General features: G+C 45.9%; 1 protein-coding gene across 1 annotated transcript in view; it reads right to left on the bottom strand.

Moving 5' to 3' along the window:
• Window positions 1–25,710, bottom strand: part of LOC132583307 (cellular tumor antigen p53-like) — a 31,327-nt gene extending 5,617 nt beyond the window's left edge. The window contains exons 1-10 of the mRNA XM_060254969.1: window positions 25,668–25,710; window positions 22,602–22,878; window positions 17,885–18,082; window positions 16,898–16,920; window positions 13,077–13,222; window positions 9,875–10,046; window positions 8,868–8,980; window positions 8,084–8,193; window positions 4,393–4,484; window positions 2,417–2,665 (exon numbers count right to left, since the gene is read on the bottom strand). Coding sequence (XP_060110952.1) covers window positions 2,417–2,665; window positions 4,393–4,484; window positions 8,084–8,193; window positions 8,868–8,980; window positions 9,875–10,046; window positions 13,077–13,222; window positions 16,898–16,920; window positions 17,885–18,082; window positions 22,602–22,878; window positions 25,668–25,710 — 1,423 coding nt within the window. The remainder of the gene's footprint in view (window positions 1–2,416; window positions 2,666–4,392; window positions 4,485–8,083; window positions 8,194–8,867; window positions 8,981–9,874; window positions 10,047–13,076; window positions 13,223–16,897; window positions 16,921–17,884; window positions 18,083–22,601; window positions 22,879–25,667) is intronic.

Raw genomic sequence — 25,710 nt, 5'->3', positions numbered from 1 at the left:
CCATCATATTATAATCATCCTCTATCTTTTGATTTGGTAGGCAATAAAAAGCTCCCATAGTTAAATTTCCTTTTGGGCCCTCTATTTAAACCCAAAGCATTTCTAGAAGGGAGTCTAATTCTCTGACCTCAGTCTTACTGGACCGTATGCTCTCTCTGACATACAGAGCCACCCCACCTCCAACCCTCCCCTCCCTATCCTTCCGATATAACTTATATCCAGGAATCACCGTGTCCCACTGATTCTCCTCATTCCACCAAGTTTCTGAAATTCCCACAATGTCTGTGTTTTCCCCCAACACTAAACATTCCAACTCACCAATTTTACTTCGAACACTTCTAGCATTTGCATACAAACATCTATAATTTCCCAGGCAAGTTAGGCCCGCCACCTTCCTCCTGCTGCCTCGAGACTTTGGCAGACACTCCATACAGTTTGTCACCATCTCAGTGGACAACGCTGATCCATTACACGGTAGAAAAGTAACAGCTAACCCTTCATCTCTTTGAGATGAGTCCTCCCGAACCAGAGACATTTCATCTCCTGTCGGCTTTCCCCCAAGATTTAGTTTAAAAATGCTCTGCTACCTTTTTGATTTTAAGCACTAGCAGCTTGGTTTCATCTGGGGACAAGTGGAGACCGTCTCTTTTGTACAGCTCCCGCTTGTTCCAGAAAGCATCCCAGTGTCTAACAAACTTAAACCCTTCCTCCCTACACCATCGTCTCATCCACACATTGAGACTTCTTGACACACATTGACAACTCTGCTTTGTCGTGTGCCTTTTGACAAATTGTTGTGTCACTGATAAGAATGGTTTACATATCTATAATTCCTAGATAAATAAAAGCTGCTCAGTTCCTCAGCCCTTTCTCTTGTGTGCCTTGTTTTCTTAGTTTGCAAGTCTGGAGACCAAGGCCTGAAGAACATTTCTCTGACCTGCTGATATTCTTAGTCTCTTCCTATATTGTAACATCCTCTTGTGGCATAAAGGATTATTACCTTCTGTCAACCTATACTGAAAAATGTTACAAGAAATGAAAAACAGTGTTAAAAATGAAATGAGGCATATTAATAAAATAACGTAAAAATAAAATAAATTGAGACTCTGGAGACAGACAAGAGTACCTTTACACAGGATTTGCATAAGGGACAAATAACACCACATGACTGATCTGCATCTTTTTTTCTAATGTGCTTTGTTGCTCATGCAGTCATTTTTGTCAAGTGACCAAAAAGAGGGTTAGCCTGACAAGCCTCTTCAGTCGACAAGATTCTGCACCAGCTCCTCTTTCACACTTTAGACCCTGACCAGTGTGAGGCCATCCAGGACAGCACAAGTGGGCAGAAATGGGGAATCTATGTGAACCTGTACCACCCCATGACAGAATGAGTAAAGATCAGTTCTACCAGGATGTCAACACCCAAGCCCTATGTTAGAACTGGAAGATAAAGACATGGAAGGCTGTACAAGACTGGCCCAGGACACTGAAGTGCCCAGGTAAAAAGGAAAACTTGAAGTGCCACTAGCCTAAAAACAGAGGCCACAAAGAAGATTAGCAGATACATAATAAGCTAAATAACTGATGGTCTGATGCTCTTAAATGATACCCTAAAACAGCACTACTCATTCCACATCTTGCAGAGAGCCGCATTCACAATTACAGTCAACCCAAAGAGCTGCACTGACTTCCAATTTGCACCTCATGAGGCCTGTCCTGCAGGAAGGCTTGCATTTTCTTTTTCCACAGTGACTGCTTCAGACTTGGTAAGGGCCACACCCAGTGTTTCAGGAACCATACAGGGAAACAATGATGAGCCACAGGTGGTATGTCAAAGAGCCACCTGAGCCACTGGGCGAGTACCACTGCCCTAAAATGTGCCAAAAGTTGCTATGTGAATCTAAAGTCCTAAACAGCATTCTGCTGTCTCATCCGGATTATCATTTGTTTTGAAACCGCCTATTATATGCTTACACAAGATACAAGGGTCAGGAGAGACACCCTGTCAGCTGCTCTTCAACTTGCTTCCTGTCTGAAGGCTTCTTCTCTCTGAAAAAAATGCACCAAGTAATAAGGGATCACTTCCCTGCCGAGTGATCCATGCTGGGGATCAGTTAAGCATACAAAATGAGAGTGGGGTGGGGGTGGCTGAGTCTACAGCACTTGGTTAGCCTCCTTCCCAGAGCCTGCAACATTCACTCATGCTCCTCAGCAACAGGGGATTGCATTCAAGGCAGTGGCTTACATGTCTGCAGAGAAACTTGTAACATCACGTTAATGGAATGACACAGTTCATGGACTGCTCAGCTCAAAACTAGAAACAATGAATTTTTTTTGGGGGGGGGGGTATAATCACTGAGATGAGCATGAAGCCTGTATCTGTTTTTTAAAACTTCACACTCACACATTGGCTTACCAAACAGTTTCTTTATAAGGTCCAGGTTTGTCTTCTGTAGCACCTGGTAGAAATAGACTTGATATCTCTCGTTCCCTGTCAACACCTTCTTAAACAACTTTCGCATCCTTAACACATCTGTGGGCTCAGACATAATATCTTCATATTGAGCCCTGCTCAAAACATCACCAACCAATTCATGCAAGACTTCAGGTACATTAGAGACGCAGCGTATCAGCTCCAACTGGTTTTCATAGACAACAGTTTCCTCTATAAAAAAAGAAGGCAGAATTACTCACCATGGTTTCCATGGGGTCAGTGCAAGGATACTGGATATCCATGAACACCCCATGAATCATTTGTTCAAGCACTGTGAATTGTACCTTGCATATGTGCTTTGCCATTGATTGCTCTCTTGATTTCCTACAGCAGAGTTGTATTTTTAATTGGCTAAGCAGTCCTTTGCCCCTTTTTTGAAATTATGGAGAATAGATAGGCACCCCCATCAATAGAAGAGTCATCTAACTTGCTTACATCCAGGTTTTCAGGTAGACATGACATCACGTGTCACCTGATATAATTTCTGACCTGGACCTTTCTCCCACTGCTCAGAGGAACAAGCGTGAGACGGAGATCCCCAACAGCGAGAGGCCTTCTGCTATAAGCTGGCAAATGGCATCCCTGGGTCAGAGGCTGCCAGGAAGGGGGGAGGGGGGGGTAGCACTGGGGGTCTTAGGAGGGATACTGTCAAACAAACTGTGCCATGCCAGAACTCATGGACACTTACTCTGTCCAATATCACCCCTGAGTTTGGCAAGCAGCATGAAGCCTCTGGATTATTTAAAACATTTATACCCCATCCTCCTGGCTACTGCTGTCAAGGTGGCATGATTGGCTAGGTCTGTATAGATACTAGGAAGGAATCTGCTGCCACTGCCAAACAGATCAGTACTTTCTGATTGCATTTCATCCTGTATCTCAAACTCCAGCTTCCAAGTCTTCCTTGGCTCCTTCAGCCTCTCCAAAACACCCATGCCTAGATTCAATCTAGTTTCTGAGATTACCCATACGGAAGGGTGGATGCTGTAGCACTGTACACTGCTGAGTTCTCTCCCCTTCCCAAACCCTGGCCTTCCCAGGCTCCACCCCCAAAATCTTCAGGAACTATCCAACTAGGAGTTGACAACCGTACCTTGCACTGTAGCAATCTTGCTCTATACTGAAGAACACCCCATGAACCATTTGTTCATGCACTGTGAATTGTACCTTGCATATGTGTCTTGCCATTGATTGCTCTCTTGATTTCCTGCAGCAGAGCTATAGCTTTTATTGGCCGAGCAGTCCTTTGCCCCTTTTTTGAATTATGGTCAACAGCCCCCATCAATAGACAAGCACCACCCCAGCTAGAAACCACATGTGGAAGTTTCCTTGGTGAAAAGTAAACCCAACCCCCCCAACCAATCTTGGAATCTTCCATGGGAAAAAGCACCCGCATGTCTTCTTTCCTAGTAAAGCCAGGCAGGCCAACCACCCCCACCCCAAACCGCTACCCACATCATGGAAGTTTCCAAGGAATAATCAGCACATGCTCAGCAGACTGCTGTTTCAGTTTATCACTGGCATGCAAAAAAAATGTAAATCCCAGCTTGTCACCTGCCACATAGTATAATAATGGTAAGGTGGGCAGACCCTTGAGAAATCAGAGTAAGCATTATAAAGCACAAAAATATAATTAAGGTGTTTCAAATCTTTTTTCCTAAACAAGAAAGTAGGAGAATTTGTTGCCTTTTCTTGCACAGACCCCTAATGTCACTTGTTTCATTCGACCCGTTCAGGAACATACAAGGTGAGACTCTATTATTTATTTCCATCCACAGCCCTTCCCTGCCCACTTATACACCTTCTCCTAAGGCTATGCCTTCACATGATCTTCTCTGCCACAGACCCATCCCCAGTCACAGCTCTTCCCCCCTCTGAATCAATCACATGACTTGTACCTTCCAAAGCCTTTCCTTCATCTCTCATGAGGTCTAATCCGGGCATGGAAGACACCCTGACTTCAAAACAACCACGCCCAAGAATCTGCCCTCTGTTAAAAGAACAAAAAGCCAGGAGGAGAGTATAAAAAAGTGCAACCATGAATTCCATGTCAGCATTAGATGGTCTATTACAGGGGTGACCAAACTGCGGCTCAGGAGCCCCATGTGGCTCTTTCATACATATTGCGTGGCTCTTGAAGCCCCCACTACCCTATCAACCAGCTTGAGGAAGGCATTTGTCTTTTAAAATCACTTCTCCAAACCAATCCAGCTAGTGGCTTGGAGAATGGATTTAAACTTGCTTTCTTTCCATCTCTTCCTCTCTCTTTCCCCCCATCTATTTGCCTTCCTCCCTTCCTGCTCTCAAACATCTGACATTCATTTTTTGTGGCTCTCAAACATCTGAAGTATTCTATGTGGCTCTTATGTTAGACAAGTTTGGCCACCCCTGATCCATTATATACTAACAATAACAAGCAAAACAGCACAGGTGTCCCTGTGGAAGGATGTTTAAGAGGGTACAGCTTACTTTTGCACAGTTCATTCATCCTCTTTATTTTACACATTTTCTGTTTTTCTGTATTTTATTTTACAAAATTTATATTCCATCACTCTGCCCTCACAAAGGCTACCAAGGCAGCTAACAATACTAAAACTAACAAAAAAAATACTAAAACAAACAAGACATACATGATTAAATCCCATTTTTAAATCAGTTCCTCCAAAACCCACATCATTAGAACAATCAGAAACAGAATTAAAATGTATACAAAGACATAAAACCAGCTGTTAAATACTGCTCAAGGAAGGAGGGATCATTGATGGAATGCCAAACCAAAGTCTTCAGCTGCTGGCCCAAGATGGCAATGGAAGGGGACAAATAATTCTCCTTAAGGGGAGAGTTCCAGAGCTTTGGTGCCATGACTGAGAAGGCCCTTCCAAGGTTGCCACCCATCTGTTCTCAGAAGACAAGGGCACCTGAACCAGGGCCTCCGAAAATGACCACCGTGGTTGGTGAGTAGTAGGTAACACTCAAGCTATGTTGGCCTCAAACCATATAGGGTTTTGAAAGTCAAGACTAGCACCTTGAATTGTGCCCAAAAACAAACTGGGAGCTAGTATAAATGAGCCAAGACTGGGGTGATATGGCCCCTACAACCCACTCCAGTAAGCATCCTGACTGCAGCATTCCGTACCAACTAAAAGTTTCCAAAGATTTTTCTAAAGCAGCCCCATGTACAGCATACTGCAGTAATCTAAACTAGGACTCATTCCACAGTGCAGTCAGTCTGCCCCCAGACTATTGCTTTCCTCAGATTAAGGGATCAATTCCCTACCAGTTGCTGCATGGCCACCCGCAGTTCCCGCCAATTGTTTTTTTAGCAATCAAGAAGATGTGAGGGAAATTAGAGGGAGCCACTGGTCAAAATGAGACTGTGCAGCAACTGGTAGGGAATCGATCGCTTGAAGAAGAAGAAGAAGATATTGGATTTATATCCCGCCCTCCACTCCGAAGAGTCTCAGAGCAGCTCACAATCTCCTTTACCTTCCTCCCCCACAACAGACACCCTGTGAGGTGGGTGGGGCTAGAGAGGGCTCTCACAGCAGCTTCCCTTTCAAGCACAACCTCTGACAGAGCTATGGCTGACCCAAGGCCATGCTAGCAGGTGCAAGTGGAGGAGTGGGGAATCAAACCCGGTTCTCCCAGATAAGAGTCCGCATACATAACCACTACACCAAACTGGCTCTCCTGGCTCTCCACCTTGAGGCAAAGCTGAAGGGTGCATGCATGCTGAAGAATTTTCAACCAGTTTGCAAAATTTATGAAAATCTAACAATTGGCTCTTGCAACTCAGTAAGAAGCTGCCCCAGCACACCATTGAGCCCATATCTCTGGGTGGCCTCACCCAGCAGTTTCATATCAATATTAAAGAGCACAGGGGATAAGATGGAACCTTGTGGGGCCCCACTGGCCAAGGGACTGAGCGGCCAAGGGACTGACCTCCCGAAACCTTCCCTCCAGACAGCAGTGGCACCTCCGTATAATGATGCCTCTCAATCCCAACCCAGATAGGCAGTCCAGAAAGATGCCATGAGAAGTTGAGGAGTCACACTCCCCCTGTCTGTTTCCCAGCACGTCAACCACCAGGCCGACCAAGACTGTTTCAGTCCATTGTTGTTGTTCAGTCACACAGTAGAGTCCCACTCTGCGACCCCATGGACCAAGTCACGCCAGGCCCTCCTGTCTTCCACCACCCTCTGAAGCCCACTTAAAATCATGTTAATTACATCAGTAACACTGTCCAGCCATCTCATCTTTTGCCTAATCAGGCCAAAACCTAGATTGGAAGGGATCTAAACATGAAAGCTTGGAGTTAAATCATCTTGCCCAAGAATGGCACAGCTGAGACCAGTCAATAATTATGGACATCTCCTGGATCCAGGGTGCATGCTTCTTTAGAAATGGACACACCACAGTCAATGTCCCCTCTAAGCTGTGGAGTCTTGTGAGCAAAAGAATTATTTTGTGCGCTACCAGCATTCAAGTTGTGAGCTACTGCATAAATGAGTTTGCTCTGGGGCCATTCTTCCTGAGCTGAGACAAAAATGTGTAAGCTGGAGGCTAAACAATTGTGAGCTAGCTCACACTAACTCAGCTTAGAGGGAACACTGACCACAGTCTGTTTCGAGGCTGGGGCGATCACCTCCTCTCTTACAGAAGCATTAACTACTTCGTCAGCCCCCTCACCCCACAAATTTAATTCATCAAGAAGGGCAAGGGTCATACAAGCAGGTGGTAGGCCTCAAACTTGAGGATCCTGTCCATATCCTCAGACCAAATAAACAGAAAAGCATCTCACACAACTGGACAAGTTGGCATCCTGGCACCGCCTGATCCTGTCATTGCTAATACAGAGTCCAAGTCGGAATAGATGCAAGAGATTTATCTGTAAAGTGCTGAGCACAATGGTCACAGTGGGCCATGGGGCAGTTCGTCTTGTCCTGCAGCACCGATCCTAACAAGACTTTGGCCACCTGGAACAGCTCTGAGGGCCTACACTGTGCACATGCAATGGTGGCAGAAGACTGCTTCTTTGTTACCTCCTGGGGTGCAGAATACTCTTTTACACAAAAGGAAATTGCAAATCAACTATGTGTGAATTCACAGTGCTTGCAGGAGCACCCAGAGCTCCCCCCTCCAAGTTCTCTTCCATTGTCTAGAAAGGAAGTCGCCATCCCTTCTACACTGGAAAAATGGGGGAAGCAGATAAATCCAGCACAGATAACTTGCATGAGAAGTAGGTTGTATGTGTTCATCCATACTTCTGCTTCACTTCTAATATACCCCTCAGGAAAATGAAGCAGGAATTACTGTTTTGTTAAACCAACATAACACTTGGCATGAACGGATATCATTGGACCAATGGAATTCAAAGTTCTGACTCTCACCACACCTCTTTGCTAATTCCCTGAAACACTCCACTTCCTTCCCAGAGACCCCAGGACTTCTAGGCTAGTCTGATCTCAAACAGACACCTTATTTCTCATCGCCTAGAACTCAAGAGCCCTGGCCCCCAGTGCACTTCACATGCCACCCTCCGGGGCCAAAACACACCAACAGCAAATGTGCAACAGACGTGTTACTCACTTCTGGGATTCAAGAGTGATCACAATCAAGAAATTGTGCCAACATGTGCACGAAACACAGCCACGTAGGCACATAAATCTGTACAGGATGATGGTGTACAATGATCCTACCTGCAGAGTAGAGACAGAATGACACACAGATATCCCCTCCTTCACAAAAACATTGGGGTAGAGGTAAGGAATAACAAAAAATGAGGGGTGAAAAAATGATCATGCAGGGACCGGGGAGATAAAAGTGTTTGTATGCTCTTAGTAGTAGAGAGGAAGTTGAATGAGCTTTAGTAGAGACTTGGGAACCATGGGCCAAGAAATAGCGCAGTAAAGAATCAGAGAATGTGGTGACTGTGGGGTGGGGTTCCCAACTTCAGCTTGGGGGCTGGAATTCTCCTGGACGAGCAACTGATCTCCAGACTACAGAGACCAATTCCCATGGAGAAAATGGCTGCTTTGGAGGGTGGAATCTATGGCATCACACCCCTGCTGATTCCATTCTACTAATTCCACCCTCTCCATCCTCTGCTGTCATATCTTTAAAAATTTCCCAGCCAAGATATGGCAATCCTTTGGTGGGGATAGACGTGGGATTTGAATATTGCGTATAAATTCAAAATTGGCACCCCTGCATTTAATTGCAGATAACACATAACAGCCTCAAGCAGGATTCTGGAAAGGCGACATAAAATTTTCTTAAATAAATACAGAACTTGCCTAGGAGCTTTCCCACAGTCTCTCTCTTTATACCCCCCCCTAATCCCATCTACGCAAGCAATCTTGATCCTCACAACCTCAGGACTTTCATAAGGGACGGTGACACTCTTGCATGCTGTCTTCTTGTCAGTGAAGTACCGGGCATGTTGATTCCCTTCCACCTGGATTGGGTGCTCAAGGTGGGGCACATCTGCCAAAAGACATAATGGGGGGGAGAGTTTTTAAGGGAGACCACTTTGAAGAAGCGAGCTGATATTGGAGAGCTTCAAGTCCAGTCACAGAACAGCTTGAGGATCAAATTTCAGAGCTATGGAGGAGTCTTGGAATATTTTATTTCATTGCCTGTATTTATACTGCATCTTTCCCCCAGTAGGAACCCAAAGAGGTTTAAATCAGTCTCCTCCATTTTATCCTCACAACAATCCTGTGGGGTAGCTTAGACTGAGAGTGTATGACTGGCCCAAGGCCACCCTGCAACCTTCCATGCCAGAGTGAGGATTTGAACTTGGGTCTCCCAGACACTAGTCCTCTAACCAACACACCATACTGAGAGAGAGCAGACCCTAAGATTATACAGAGAGCCTTTCCCTCACTAACAGTAAAAACAACTAGCCCAACATACACATGGTGCTAAAATATGGAAGTCTCACTCAATTTATGCTGTCCTCTCCCCCCACCCACCTGCCCTAGAAAATACATTTTTTTTAACCTGAATCATCCACCATAGCCATGACAATGTGGGGGCAGAAGGCACCTAAATTTGTTCCTCCCTTTTCACGGCACACACTACAGGTCACTGTGTGTGTGAGGAAGAAGGCTCTTGTTTCTGGGGTGGGGAAAAATGAGTTCATGAGCTTCCAGTACATCAGGGCCTAACCCATAAAACACTAATTAGGTGCCTTGGAACCTGTGGAGAGTGCCTTTCTCTTGCTACTGGGTGGATGGGAGTGAGTTGTGACTCTTCGCTCTTGTCTCTTTCAGAAATCAGGCCCAGACAGGCATCCCAGAATGCAGTTCCCAGAGCGCCATCCTGCCTTCCTCCATTTCTGGTCAAAGAAGAGGCAGATGAGCTGTTGTCACTCACCAGTTCTGTGTCCTGATGCCTTTTTTGCGTATTCCACCACATCAGCTACACCATTATTGTACACAGTCATGGCACGGATGATGGACCGAGGAGGTGGTGGGCTGCACACCCTCACAAGGACAGGGTAAGGTATGCCTTTCAGACAATATAGCCTGTTCAGAATCTGTGAATACTGGGTTCAGGAGTGGGAATGAGAAAGAAGGAAGGGAAAGCCCATTGCTGCTGTTGCACGTATCACTGATCAATCCCAGCTGCCTACCAGAAAAACCAGTTCTTATTTCTTATTTATTTATTTAATTTGATTTATATCCCGCCCTACCCCACCGAAGCAGGCTCAGGGCGGCTCACAGCATAAAAGTTCTAACAATAAAATTCAGAATTAAAATACAATAATAAATTACATAGTTAAAACATTAATATCCCTATCAGTGTGCCATCTATAAACTTCCTTCAATATTTCGGTGTTTCGGTACCGGTCAGTTATAGGCCAACTGGAAGAGGACTGTCTTGCAGGCCCTGCGGAACTGTTCAATATCCCGCAGGGCCCTGACCTCTTCCGGTAACTGGTTCCACCAGCAAGGGGCTGTAATTGAGAAGGCCCTATCCCTGGTTGACTTCAACCGGGCCTCCTTTGGCCCGGGGATTACAAGCAGGTTTCGAGAGCTAGATCGCAGTACTCTCTGGGGGATATATGGGAAGTGACGGTCCCTAACGTAGGCAGGTCCTAGGCCATATAGGCCTTTAAAGGTAATAACCAGCACCTTGTACCGGACTCGGTATATTATTGGTAGCCAGTGCAGTCCCCAAAGGCTCGGCTAAATGTGCTCCCTTCTAGGGAGCCCTAATAACAGCCGAGCGGCGACGTTCTGCACCAGCTGCAACTTCTGGGTTCGGCACAGGGGCAGCGCCATGTAGAGGGCATTACAGTAATCCAACCTTGAGGTGACTGTTGCATGGATCACTGTTGCCAGATCGTCCTGCTCCAGGAAGGGAGCCAGCTGCCTCGCCCGCCTAAGATGAAAGAATGCGGACTTAGCAGTGGCTGCTACCTGAGCCTCCATAGTTAAGGCAGGCTCAAGTAGTACCCCCAAGCTCTTGACCCTGTGCACCACTGTCAGTGGCACACCGTCAAGAGCTGGAAGGGGAATTCCCCCCCCCCCACAGACCACGGCGACCCAAGCAAAGGACCTCTGTCTTCGCTGGATTTAGTTTCAACCTAGTCAGCCTGAGCCATCTAGCCACGGCTTGTAATGCCCGGTCCAGATTTTCTGGGACACAGTCAGGCCGGCCGTCCATGAATAGATAGAGCTGGGTGTCATCAGCATACTGGTAGCAACCCAGCCCATATCTCCGGGCAATCTGGGCAAGGGGGCACATGTAGATGTTAAACAACATTGGGGAAATAACTGCCCCCTGGGGCACCCCACAATCAAGCGTGTGCCTCTGGGACAACTCACCCCCAATCGCCACCCTTTGTCCCTGACCATCAAGGAACGAGGAGAGCCATTGTAGGGCCAACCCCTGAATCCCCGTGTCGGCGAGACAACGTCAGCAGCTGGTGGTCAACCGTATTGAACGTTGCCGATAGGTCTAATAACACCAGCACCGCCGAGCCGCCTCGATCCAGATGCCGCTGGAGATCATCCATCAAAGCGACCAGCACTGTCTCCGTCCCGTGACCCGGACGGAAACCGGACTGATGGGGGTCAAGAATGGAAGCATCTTCCAGAAAACTCTGCAACTGCAACGCCACTGCCCTCTCAATGAGTTTACCCAAAAAGGGTAAATTCGAGACCGGCCGATAGTGTGTCAATTTGGCCGGATCTAACGTTGGTTTTTTCAATAGAGGGCGGACCACAGCCTCTTTCAGAGGTGCTGGAAAATGCCCTTCCATCAGGGATCTGTTTATGATATCCCGTACCGGATATCTAAGCTCCCTCTGGCAAGCTTTAATAAGCCAGGAGGGGCAGGGGTCCAGATTACAGGTTGTAGGGCGAGCAGACATGACAATCCTGTCAACTTCCTCCAGACTGAGAGCATTGAAACCATCCAGGACACACTCCGAAGACAGGCACGGAGACTCAGGTTCACATCCTGTCTCCAATATGGCGGGGAAGTCGTGGCGGAGCGATGCGACCTTATCTGCAAAAAAGTTCGCAAAAGCCTCACAGCCAATCTCCAATTCATTAAAATTTGGTCTGCCTTGTGGCAGAGTTATAAGGGTCCGAATTGTATTGAACAATTGTGCCGGGCGCGAAGTTGCAGATGCAATCTCATGCTCACTCCAGTCTGTGTGAGCTCAGGAGCCCATTAGCCAGACATCTAGACTGCCTACCTTCACCCGAGCCTTCTCACAAATCTCTACCATTAACAGCACCCTCACCCTGCCACACCTACAACACCTCCTAAGAACTGTCTACATTTTGTGTATGCTGTTGCTTATTCAAAGTGTCCTGCCCCCTTCAGATTACAAGCCATAATATGGATCACTCACACTATCCAATTCTCCGCCCAAGACTTCCACTCTTTAATGACACACTGCCTCCTCTTACATAAATATGTAAGTGTCATTAAGTTGCAACCAACTTATGGTGACCCCAGCAAGGGTTTTCAAGGCAAATGAGAAGCAGAGGTAGTTTGCCAGGGCCTTCCACTGCAGAATCTTCCCTTCCAAGTATCAACTCCGCTCAGCTCCTGAGATCTGACAAGATCAGGCTAAACCATGCCAAATTCCCTCCGTCTCATCTGATACAGAACCTAATCTTCATGAACTATATACATACATTTCCTTAAAAACAGATTAAATACATAACATAAATTTGTAATTTAAACTGTCTCTTTATTGGTTTATTTATTTTTACATGGTTTATTTTGTTCTGCTACCACCTAGAAGCTGGCAACCTTAGCTTCAGGTGGAGCACAACCCCCCACCCCACCCCACCCTCTGCCCCTGGGCAGTATTCAGGACTTGTTCTAGATTAAAACTGTGCATCATGAATGTGCAGCTCCACCCAGACAAACTCTGTTAAGAATTCCCTTGAAGAAAAAAACATAAGAGGTGAAACAGGGCTTTTGGGTGCCCCACAATGTTTTTATGCAATTCTTGGCTCAAAAGCTAGATGGTCCCCTCCCCTCAATCCACTTTCTGCACTGCTCCCACCCTACCTTGATTCCATGCCCTGCAGGTCTTGGGCCTGATTACCTGCAACTTCAGGAGTACCAACTCAAAACCATATTCGCCAGCAAAGTCTTCAGTAGAAACCTCAGTGAAGGATCTCGGTTGGGTGTAACGTTCTGAATCTGAAGTTTGTACCCTGCCTAGGAGCTTTCGCCACTTGTCCATGGAAACTGGAATATTAAATCAGACTCAAAACACCAGAGCCAAAGTCTAGAGAAAAGGAAACAAACAAATATTTGAAAACAGTTTTCCTATGCAGATCTCTCCATAAACAGAGGTAAATTGTTCAGTCTCCTTCCTTCTCCTTCCCTCACACACTAAATTAGGGCCTCATTCTTAGGATCCCTTATTGGGTTTTTCTGTGGGTACACAATCTCCAAGTAGAAACTGAATCACAAGGCCCAGATGGCATACATCCAAGAGTTCTGAAAGAATTCAAATGTGAACTTGTAGATCTGCTGAAAAAATATGCAATCTATCTCTAAAATCTGCTTCCATTCCCAAGGCTAGCCAATGTAACTCCCATCTTTTAAAAAAGGTTCCAGAGGAGATTTGGAAAATTACAGGCTGGTCAGTCTAACATCAATACCAGGTAAGTTGGTGGAATCTGTTACTAAAGATAAAATGAGTAGGCACATTGATGAACAATAGCTACTGAGGAAGAATCAGCATGGATTCTGTAAGATCTTGTCTCACTAACATTATAGTTCTTTGGGGGGGTGAACAAACATGAACAAAGGTGACCTAGTAGCTGTTGTTTACCAAGACTTCCAGAAAACTTGTGATAAAGTTCCTCATCAAAGGCTCCAAAGTAAACTCAGCAGTCATGATGTAAGAGAATAAGTCCTCTACTCCTGGATTAAAAACTAGTCAATTAACAGGAAACAGAGAGTAAGTATAAATGGGCAGTTTTCACAGTGGAAGCTGGTACTCAGTGGGGTACCACAAGGCCTCCTTGTTCAGCCACTGCTTGAAGACTATTATGTCTGGAGCTTTTTAACTTATTCATTAATAATCTGGAGTAGGGAGTAAGCAGTGAAGTGGCTAAGTTTGCATATTGTGTTAAATTGTTCAGCTGGTGAAAAGCAAGGGGGAGTGTGAGGACCTCCAGGCAGATCTGTCCAAGCTGGGCAAGTAGGTATCAATGTGGCAAATGAGGTTCAACATGGGAAAGTGCAAAGCAATGCTCGTCTGAGCCAAAAATCCTAACTATAAATATATGTTGATGGGGTCCAAACTGGAGGGGACTGTCTAGGAGAGAAACCTTGGATTTGTGGTCGATAACTCACTGAAGATGTCAACTCAATGCGCAACTACAATGTAAAAAGGCAAATGCTATACTGGGTTTTATTAGGAAGGGAACTGAAAACAAATCAGCCAGTATCATAATGCCCCTGTACAGATCTATGATACCGCCTCATTTGGAATATTGTGTACAGTTCTGGTCACAGCACCTCAAAAAGGATATTACAGTATTAGGAAAGGTGAGGAAAAGAGCAACTAAAATGATCAAGGGGGTAGAACACCTTCCCTACAAAGAAAGGTTAAAGAGGATAGCGGCCTTTCAGCTTGGTAAAATGATGACTAAGGGGTGACATGATAGAGGTTTACAAAATTATGCAGGGATAGAGAAGTTAGAAAAAGAAGTACTTTTCTCCCAGGAACTAATGGACACTCAATGAAATGAGCATTAGACTTAGAACAGATAAAAGGAAGTACTTCTTCACTCAAAGAGTAATTAACACATGGAATTCACTATAGCAGGAAGTGCTGGCAACTACAAGCATAGACAGCTTCAAGAGGGGACTGGATAAACATATGGAGTAGAGGTCCATCAGTGGCTATTAGCCACAAGGTACAGAGGGAACACTATGTCTGGGGCGTTGATACTCTGTATTCTTGGTGCTCGGGGGGCAACAGTGCAAAGTTCTGGCCCTGCTAGTAGACCTCCTGATGGGACCTGAGTTTTGGTCACCATGTGACACGGAATGCTGGACTGGATGGACCATTAGCCTGATCCAATATGACCTCTCTTATGTCCCTATGCATACAACACATGCAGCTTTATTATGATCTCCTACCTAGAAAACGCAGGCTTCACTGCCTTGAACATTGCTAAGTGCTTCTTTTTTGCTTAAAATGATAAATTGATTAATGTATTTATTAAATCAATGTTTCACATACCAAATGATTTCAAATACTCATTACTTTCAGAAAACATTACATCAGAAATAGGATAAGGATCGTGTCATCATTGTTCTTAAATGGGGCTGGCCAGCTCCAGTTGGGAACTACTTCAACAACTTGGGGGTGGAGTCTGAGGAGGACAGGGTTTGGGGAGGGATGGCATCTCAGTGTGTAATTAATGCCACAGAGCTCACCTTCCAAAGTTGCCATTTTTTCTGTAGTTTGGAGATCAATTGTAATACTGGGATACATCCAATCACCACCTGGAGGTTCGCAACCCTATTACTAAAACATTTCATTGCAGCTTTCAGTTGCCAACTATGGCTTGGGAAATTCCTGGGGAGATGGGGGTAGAGCCTGTAGATGGTGGAGTTTGGGAAGGGGAGAGATCAGGGATGTGATGTCCAAAAGTCTATGAGCCAAAGCTGCCATCTTCCCATCCCTCCAGGGAACTGATCTGTGTAGAGATCAGCTGAAATTCTGGGAGAACTCCAGGCCCTACCAGGAAGTTGGCAGCACTAGCCTTCATGCAACCCCTCCACCCAAAAAAACACCACAAGGCCCAGGCCTACAGGTTCTGTTTCACACTGCCCTCCAAGGTTTTCCCAACACCTGGAGAGGCTCTTCTTCCTTGGGTAACCATGGCCACCACCTGGTCTTAGTAAAAAGTTGTCCTCTGAGAGACTCAGGTCTCCCAAGCTTCTCTTCCAAGTTCTGAGGCCTTGCCTATGTGTCTCCTGCTTCACAGCATCTGATCACCATGGGAACCATTTACTGCCTTATGCACCCCCAGAGAAATAGCTGCTTCCAACTGCCGGAATTCCCCCTGGCACCCCTTTTAAAATACTGCATCCAAGGCAGTGAAGGTTTGTGTGGTACAGAGAACCATTAGCAGTATCCAAAGTTATAAAGTATTTATTAAAGAGAAAATGTTCACAAGCATACTTTTACCACAGCACCAGACGGTGCAAGGGATTCAAAAGAAATGGATAAAACACAATTCTTCTGTCCCTCTATCTATACATGTCCTGTCAGATGTGGACAAGTTCCTTAGCTTAGGAAGTTACAAATTTCTGCTGAGTTTTATCACTTCTCTCTTCCCCACCCACCAACCAGGTCAGGCTGGGTCAGAGAAGCTTCTCCTGGAGTTTCTTCCTGAAGTCTCTTTACTATTTAGTTCCTCCAAATCTCTGTTCCTTGCTTGGAGGAGAGGACTGGACCCTCCTAGTCTCTCTAGCTAGACCTATTAGCATTTAAGAGTGAGATGAGATTAATCTGGAATGCCACTGAATGACTTCCTCCTCCCTGCCTTTTCTGCTTAGAGAAGGGGGGGAACTTTTAAAAACAAAAAGTTAAGATTTTGTTCATGTCAGTCTCCAAAGGAAAAATGCATTCTTTCATTCTCTGACATCTGGTTGAGGTATTAATAGTAGTAGCCAACTCTTCTCTCTCCTGATTTGGCTGTACAAACAAGGTAGTGCACTACACACAGTATTACTCATGTTAAAATCAATACACGGAGAGAGAGAAGGCAGAGGAATGCTGGTCCCACTCACACTCATCTATTGTCCTGCTCACTTCCGTGTCAGCAGAAAACCTATATGTAGAACTATAAACACTGCTGTGCCATCCCTTCCTCCTCCACACAGACCACCTACCGCCCTCTACAATCTCTCTGAAACTGTAAAAAGGGAAACTGTAAAAAGGAAATAGCTGAATTGCAAGTTATTACAACACTCAGAACAGGAACCCACTAGGACTCCACAGGGATCCTCGTTTCTTATCTCATTACATATACTAAGCTCATTCAGTTCTTGCACTCTCATCAGGAGAGGAGACAAATGGAGCATAAGGTTAAAAGGATACTTTACACAACCAGTCTCCTATTTTGACGTATTTATTTCGTTTTCCCATAACTAAACTCCAAAAAAACTTGTTATAACGGTTTAGTTTTTCCATCAGTAAAAAAAAAAATTAGTAATTATGCTGATAGATCCAAGAGGGCAGCCGTGTTGGTCTGAAGCGGTTGAACAAACCAGGAGTCAAGTGGCACCTTTAAGACCAACCAAGTTTTACTGAGAACGTTCTCAATAAAGATGCCACTTGACTCCTGCTTAGTAATCATGCTGTAAACTACTTTAGTGTCCACCCTCTATATATCAATAAAGTGCTACCTTCCATAGCCCTGTATCTGAGGAAGTGAGCCTGCCCACCAAAGCTCATACCTCGAATAAAACTTTGCGGGTCTTAAACTGGACTCCAACTTGTGTTCTGCTTCTTCACGGCCGCCCACCTGGATCTCAGGCTCAGGGAATGTTACAGGGAGGTCAGAAGGAAGGAGGACGCCGCACTCATTCTTCGCTCTTTCACAATCTGCAGAGAGCCAGGAGGGGCCATCTCGCGCCTCAGCTCTGCAAGCAAACCCCCCTCAACGCCTCCCCCGCCCCTCAAGGCGCCCTCTCAGCCCTGGCCGGCGGAGCCTCTTTCAGCCGGCTCTTCTTTCACCGCGGATGAACCTCCGCGTAGCGTTGAGGCGAGGGCGCCTCGACAACAGGGGCCACCGCCTGCCTGCCTGCCTTCTCCCTTCCCGCCAAAAGGAGGAGGAGAGAGAAGCTCCCAGCCCCTGGTCCTCCCCCCCCCATTACCTTTCCCGAGGCTGAAGAGGCTCCGGCAGCAGCGGGTCTTCTCGCAGCGCTACCCCGCCAGGTGCAGCAAAAGAAGGCGGAAGCTGGAGCTCCCCGGGAGCAAAGTCTTTGCTGAATCTTCCCCGAGGTGCCCGGCACGCCCTGCGGCGAGGGAGGACCGGCAGCCGCTCTCGGCAGCTCCTTCGAGACACTTTCGATCTTAGAAAAAGCCACTTCAGAACTGTTTGTATTCTCTTTACGCAAAAGGAAGGGAAATTACAAATCCACCACGTGTGCATGCACTACGCTTGCGGGAGCCCTTAAAGCCCCTCCCCAAGTTCTCTTCCATGTTCTAGAAAGGAAATCGTTATCCCTTCTCCGTTGTTGGGAAAATGAGTGGAGCAGATAGACCCAGCATGGACAACTCGCATGGGAAGCAGGTAGTAACGCGCTCGTCCATACTCCTCACTTCTGTGTTTGGAAGTTTTCCTTAAGAGGAGAAGCAACTGTCTGGAGTGCTTTTTGTGTCCAGAAAATGCCAGCAGGAAAGGAGTCGAATCTGTCCTTCTTCTATAGTTGCCAACCTCCAGGTGGTGGCTGGGGATTTCCAGGTGATACAGAGATTAGTTCCCTTAAAGGAAACAGCTGCTTTGGAAGGTGGACTCTATGGCATTATACCCCATCGAAGTCCCTCCCCTCCCCAAATCCTGCCCCCCTCAGGTGCCACCCCACCAAATCTCCAGTATTTCCCAGCCCCTGCAGACCTATCCTCTCTCCTGTCTGATAAATCAATATTGGGTAGCCACAGTGGCAGAAGACAGGAATATAGTTTAAAATCCATCAGGAATACAGTGACAAAACATATTCCAGTACAAGCTTCCAGGAGTCCTGCATCTGGCAAAGGGAGCCGTCACTGCCCCCCCCCCCTTTGACTTTGCTGCAAGCACATCAAGAAGGTTTCCTTGAACAGGAATTGTTCAGGGCTTGTTTTGTAGAAAAAGCCCTGCATAAACTCATTTGCATATTAGGCCACACCCCCTGATGCCAAGGCAGCTGGAACTGCTTATCTGGATGTCCCTGCTCAAGAAAAGCCCTGCTATCAAGTTTTTGACAGCGCATGACATTGTTAAAGGGGCAACCTCTGGAAGTCTCCCTTCCCCACAATGCTGTACTGTGTCAGAAGCTTGTTTGCGCTAGTGTGGTGGAATTCGTTGTTAAACAGGAACACAACAGGGTAACAAGTTTAAAGGTTTATTTGCCAGGCAGACAGGTGAGCACAGAAACAAGTCCGCAAGTATTCACACTCATTTTCAGGGTGTGCTGCATAGTTTTACACAGCTTTAGACATGCGCTCTAAGAGTTTAAGTTAACCAGCCTACGGAAACCTGAATTTGTCACCAAAAACACAGGAGAACGAGGTGGTTGAACAATGGTATCCAGTGGTCTCATACTTATCCGAGGAAAAAATATTGCCAAGAAATGCGATGTATGAAAGAATGGTTTATTTCTAATGTTATGACTGCTTCATCTGAAACTTGTAAGTGAATTAACTACGTACATACAAAGAAGTAGCAATTGATGTAAATAAAGTTTTATTTTAATTTATATATATATCTATAACTACATTGTATTTTATGTTAGAATAACTGCAGACAATTGTCTATGTATATGGTTGGTTTTGATTTGAAGTTTAATAAAAATTTTAAAAGTTTTTTTTAAAGTTTAAGTTAATAACTTTCCATTGCTTGCATCTGTACATCCTGTTTGCGAAAACCACATTCTTGCTAGAAACTGAGTTCAGCCGAACAATCGTGCAGCTTCTGTTGCTGAAACTCAAGGCAAAGCTGCCTTAGAGAAGCCCTTCCGTTTATTCCAGCCTGCTCAGCTCTGCAGAAGCCTTTGCAAAAAAAAGTACTCAGAGCACCCACATCGCTTTAATATGGTTTCAGTTGGGCCAAACTAGAGTATTTCTATTACACTGTGCTGCAGTTCTGCCCATAAAGTTGTGGCCTTGGTCAACCTGAGCCACGCTGTGCATGGTTCAATGGCAAGTACTCTCTCCTGAGATCAGCTGCAGATAGCAAAGCCCAGAGATCTTAAATTTAATTGTGGGATTTGTGGTTCGTATGCATTGCGATGGCCACTAATACAGCTAGCTTTAAAGGGGGATTAGATTTATGGAGGAAAGTCCTTCTGTGGCTATTCGCTACGGTGACTAAGGAAATCTGAATATTGAGAGTGTTCTGAATACCAGCACTAGAAAGCATCATGGGAAGAAACTGGCCTCTGTGTGTCCTTTGTTGGTCCTCCAGGGCAACTGATTGAGTACTGCAGGTAACAGGATATTGGACTTGATGGACCATTGGTCTGATCCAGCAGGCTCTTCATATTTCCCCTCTGACTGGGGTGTGCAAGTAGCAGAGGGAGTCAAGTGACTTCACCTCAGTGGCTTGAATGTGGCCCTGGCAGAGGGTAAGGAGGAAAGAAATGCCGTTTCAGCTGCTGCCTGCCTTCTGTCTTGGGGCTCTTCTCTCTCCTCTTCAGTGTACTGACCTCTCTGGGTGCCCAGGGAGCACGGATGATATCTCCCAGCCAGCCCACCATGCTCTCCTTCATCTGCCCTTGGCCTGTGGGTGTGTTTGCACCCTCAGCCTGCTTCAGTTCTTTCTTTGGAAGTGGCAACTCTGGCTGTTCCAGCAGAGAGGGCTTCCATACCATGAGACGATAGAGATTGTGGTGGGGAGTTAGCCTGGGGGTTCAGCTACACCTTTGGAGTGTTTAGTTGAAACTGAGGGACATCACCTCCATAAATCTAACCTTCCTTTAAAATTATCTGTTCTAATGGCTGTCACAATGTCTGCTAGCCATGAATCCCATAATTTCACTGAACGACTCTGGGCTGAGCGTGGGGATCTGAAGAGGAGTTGATCTCAAGAGCGTTTGCCATTGAACCTGAGAAATAACTCAGCCACAGCTGTATTGCCAGAACTGCAACATAGCCTAAACAAACCTCTAACACATTATAGCACTGTAGGGAAAGGAGACTTCTAGAGGCTGTTTCTATAAGGATGTCAGCACTAGCTAGTAGCTACCATAAATGCTAGAATGGAGCTGCCTGGCCAATCGGAACCCAGTTGCAGGATATAAATTTTTAAATGTAAATAATGTTTTTCATCTCTCATCATTTCCTTCCTCATTCCATAGCTGTTAAGTAAACAAGGCTGCAAGTGATTGCTGGAATTACCAAGGAGGAGATCTGCCTCATAAACTTTCCTCTCTTGACATTGTGAGAAACTCTTTCTCACAAGCAGGGAGTTGCTGCACTGGAGAGATCAGCTGTTCTTTTAGAGCCAAAATACATCTTGCATGTGACATGAGAGATCAATGGTGTCCAACCCAACTCCCTATCAAAGGTGTCATGTATCTGCTGACAAGAACAGCCTGGGAGGGACCCCTGAAACCCATCCTCCCCCCTCACAAAATTTGTCTAGGTTAGCTCCTGTGTAAATGTATGACTGAAAATCAGTTCCAGTGCCCATGACCCATCCAATCTCGTAATAATCCCCTGTGTGGAGTTTAAAGTCTCGCTTATTTTAAGTTGCTCTTTCACATTCATGGTTGCATGGGAAAGCCTCTCTGCCAGGTTAGACTGCCCAAACTAAATGGAGCAGAAGAAGAAACAAAGTATCAGGTGACCAACTTGTAAAGCACCGTGCTTCTCCTAGGCAGGTATATCATGGCTGCACAGCCTTAGCTTGGCTGTATGTCAGAGAGACCCAAGCCTGGGTTACTGCTCCTTGTCCCGTGAGCAATACCCAGCCCTGAGGAGCCTCTAGATTAACTGCACACAAATAAAGCAGACCTTTACAAATAGATATAGGTTTATTTATGGCTTTAAAAAGATGTTCCTATTCAGTACAGTCTCTATAGCTTAGCAACAGAGAAAATAAAAGTAGCTGCTGTTCTATCTAATACAATGAATACTTGGTATTAGATGGCATATTGTCTTGCAGCACAGAAATCCAGACAGTGGCATAAAAACATTCTATATTGCAGTGCACCATGATGAAGCATAACATATCAAAGTGGACTAGCATGGCATGAGCATAAAGACAGCATGCTTCTCTCTGGCCTATACCCTTACTGTAGCCTTTTGCCCTCTGGCACCAGATTTGCTAAAACAAGACGAGAAGCTTCACAGCAGTGCTCTGGGTCCAAGAGCCAAGGTGGAGAGAAGAAGAAGAGAGTGGATTTATACCGTGCTCTTCACTCGGAGTCTCAGAGTGGCTTACAATCGCCTTCCCTTCCTTTCCTCACAACAGACACCCTGTGAGGTGGGTGAGCCTGAGAAAGCTCTGAAAAAGCAGCTCTGGGATAACTGTGACTGACCCAAGGCCACCCAACTGGCTGCATATGGAGAGGGGGGAATCAAACCCTGTTCTCCAGATTAGAGTCCGTCTCTCTTAACCACTACACCAAACTGGCTCTCATTTGGAGAGTTTTTGCTTATTCTCCACAGTGGCCATGCAGGTCTCTCTTGAGGCTGCTTGGATCTCCCAGGTAATGCAACAATAAGAGGTCCAACTTGCAATTTTCTAAGAGTATCTGTGCCTGCTCTATTTTTTCCATCAGTTAGGGCGTGTTTATATCAGGGACAGAAGGACTGCGTTTCCCATCAATTTCTTCTGTTCCTCCTTGCCTCCTGAATGGCACCGTATCATCTTCTTCCTAGCTTCACCTCCCTTCTAGGGCTGCTATGAGGAATGGGTTTTTCTTCCTCAGTGCCTCGTAGAGCCGATCCTTACAAGAGCGGTCCCAGCTCGGCACCAGCCGGTAGAGCTCCCGCATTTTTTCTGGGTTAGTCTCCCGCAAAGAGATCCTTTGATATTGCTCATCATCCGGAACATTTCCATAGAGCAGATCCAAAACTCCCTCCACTGTGGCAGTCCTCTGGATAAGCTGCTCTCGGTGCTGCTCAATGAAATGAGGCTCCCAGGAGGGGGTCACCTGTGTCCCTGTCAGAGAAAGAAAAAGAGTCTCTAAGGGACACATCCATGTCACAGTAGGCAACTGAGAACCTTACCAGTTCCCAGAGTTCACTGGAGGAAACCATGACAGCTAAAGGGGTATCTAAGCAAAGCAAGTTATGTAACTCAGGGTTTCCCAACCTGTGGGTCCTGACCTGAAAGCAGGAGCCCAGCTTTTGCAGGTTTAAGAACATAAGAGAAGCCACGTTGGATCAGGCCAGTGGCCAGTCCAGTCCAACATTCTGTGTCACATAGTGGCCAAAAAGAAAAAAGAAAAAGATGTGTGCCTGCTCTATTTTTAAAAAGTGGGCCATCATACCAGGTAAAGTTGGATTTCTGAGTCACCATACCAAAAAGAAGTCTCTATGAAGACAGTGGCTGCCCAGTGTGTCTTCCTGAAGTGAGATTGAAGGATGTGACCAAAAGCAGGGAATTCTGGTGCATCAAGTATCACCAAAGTAGCTGCAGGATTACTTTCTTCTACACTTCAGCTTTCCTCAAAGGAGTGCCAGGCCAGGCACAGCATGGCACAAGCCCTAGAAGCAAGCTCGCATGGCTCAGCCTGATTGCCAGTGATACACACGTACTGGTCGACTGTGCCTAAGCAGGCTGTAAAGTGTAGAAGAGGAAGCAGCAACAAGGGGGCTTCCGTGGAGAGCTGGAGCTGTAAGAAGCGCCACTGACCAAAGGGATGGAAGAAACTGCATATTGTGGCTTGTTTTCTTTTCTGTAATTGAAATTCAGTTGTGTTGCCAAGATGCTTTGTCTCATTGAGCTTCTTTGCCCAGGCAAAAATGATCGCTGGCAAAACAGCAGGTCTATACTGGTTGCCGCTCCACAGTCCCCCTGGGAAGACTCCACTCTCCCTTACCCTGCTGGTGTGCCCTGCTTGGTACTGGAGTTGTTCTCTTCCCTCTCCTCCAGGGGCTGGGTTGGTTCTCTGCTGGTGCAGCTCCTTTCAAATGGGGGGTGCATCTGGACCTGGCACTCCCAGAACTTCTTTCAGTGTTGTGGTGCTGTTGTTGAAACCGTCTGACTAGAAGATGGAGGCAGCCACAGTTGGACAAGTACAGTGGGCAGCCCCCACATCCCCAAAAGAAATCCCATCCCCACCACTATTAAATTACAGCTTTTCTAAATTATCATTTTACTCACAGTTAAGTTCTGTTTCTTTTGGAGGGGCGATCTTGTTCTGCCTGTGTTTTGCTCCCTCTAGTGGTCAGTTTGATATCAAACACCTTTATTTCCAATTTATCTCTCTGTTGATTTAAACTGCAGGAAGATAAACTGGAAATAAACCTGCTTAATATTGAATTGACCACTACAGGGAACAAAACGTGTGGAACAAGGACCGCCCTCTCCCAAAGAAACAGAAACTTAAGAGTAAATTGAGAATGTGGGAAAAGCCCTTCGCCTGATATTACAGGGAGGGGCAAATCTTTTACAGTCATTCCAAACTCACAGAATTTAAATAACCAGGAAAATAACCATGACGTTCTGTTGTTATTGCTGTTCACCTCCTGACTGCTTGGACCTGTATATAAATGACAAAGGAAAGATCAGTCATAATCCAAATTTAGCAGCTGGAGACAGAGGTACTTTTACCACAAAGAAAGACAAATGAAAGCTGCAAGTCTTCTTACTAGGTACACACTTGAATAATTACGAGGATTTGCTTGGCAAAGGTATATGCTCTGTTACATTTCCCTTCTGTTTACTGTAGGGTTGCCAATCCCCAGGTGGGAGCAGGGGATCCCCCGGTTTGGAGGCCCTCCCCCCGCTTCAGGGTTATCAGAAAGCGGGGGGAGGGGAGGGAAATGTCTGCTGGGGACTCTTTTATTCCCTAGGGAGATTTATTCCCATAGAAAATAATGGAGAATTGATCCGTGGGTATCTGGGGCTCTGGGGAAGCTGTTTTTTTAGGTAGAGGCACCACATTTTCAGTATAGCATCTAGTGCCTCTCCCCAAAATACCCCCCCAAGTTTCAAAAAGATTGGACCAGGGGATCCAATTCTATGAGCCCCAAAAGAAGGCGCCCCTATCCTTCATTATTTCCTATTGAAGGAAGGCATTGAAAAGGTGTGCCGTCCCTTTAAATGTGATGGCCAGAACTCCGTTTGGAGTTCAATTATGCTTGTTATAGCCTTGATCTTGGCTCCACCCCCAAAGTCCCCAGATATTTCTTAAATTGGACTTGGCAACTGTCAGCTTGTGTTCTGTTGATACTAACTATATTGCCTATAGTATTTATTTGCTTAGGACTAACCCCAGTGATCTATAGTAGAATCTTAGGTATGCCTGAGGGGGAAGTGAAAGGCAGGAGGGAATTGGGCGCCAAAGGCAATAAACGGCCAGAGGGCAAGGGAGAGGCACCGCCGCCGCTTTCCAGGCGCCACAAGGACATCGGCTGAGAGGGGGAGTGGAAATGGCCCAGCTAGAAAGATAGCAGGCGTGTGAATCAAACACCTCAGAAAGTAGAAAGCAACTTTGTTATGAGAATGATTTAAAGCCCCCTGGCTTTGATGTACCCCCATAAAGGCTAGTGCTTGCCCTATGTATGTTATCACTTTCAAAGACCTTCTGCATGAGTAACATTGTGTATTCAATAAATGAAACTTATTTTCAAAAGAAAAGAGTCCTATCATTGTTGAAGCCTCGATGAACCCTGCGCTGACAGCAACCCTAGTTTACTGGCTTGGTAGTTCAAATGAATTAGGAACAGCTGAAAACCAGGTGTCTTTTCACTTGCCCCTGTCTCCAGTTTATGGGATCTTACCTGCACAGCCTTTCCAGGTGAATGCAACCAACCCAACAACCAT

Source organism: Heteronotia binoei, chromosome 15 (genome assembly GCF_032191835.1).
Source record: "Heteronotia binoei isolate CCM8104 ecotype False Entrance Well chromosome 15, APGP_CSIRO_Hbin_v1, whole genome shotgun sequence".
Lineage (NCBI taxonomy): Eukaryota > Metazoa > Chordata > Lepidosauria > Squamata > Gekkonidae > Heteronotia > Heteronotia binoei.
This window is presented reverse-complemented; position numbering and strand designations above follow the sequence as displayed.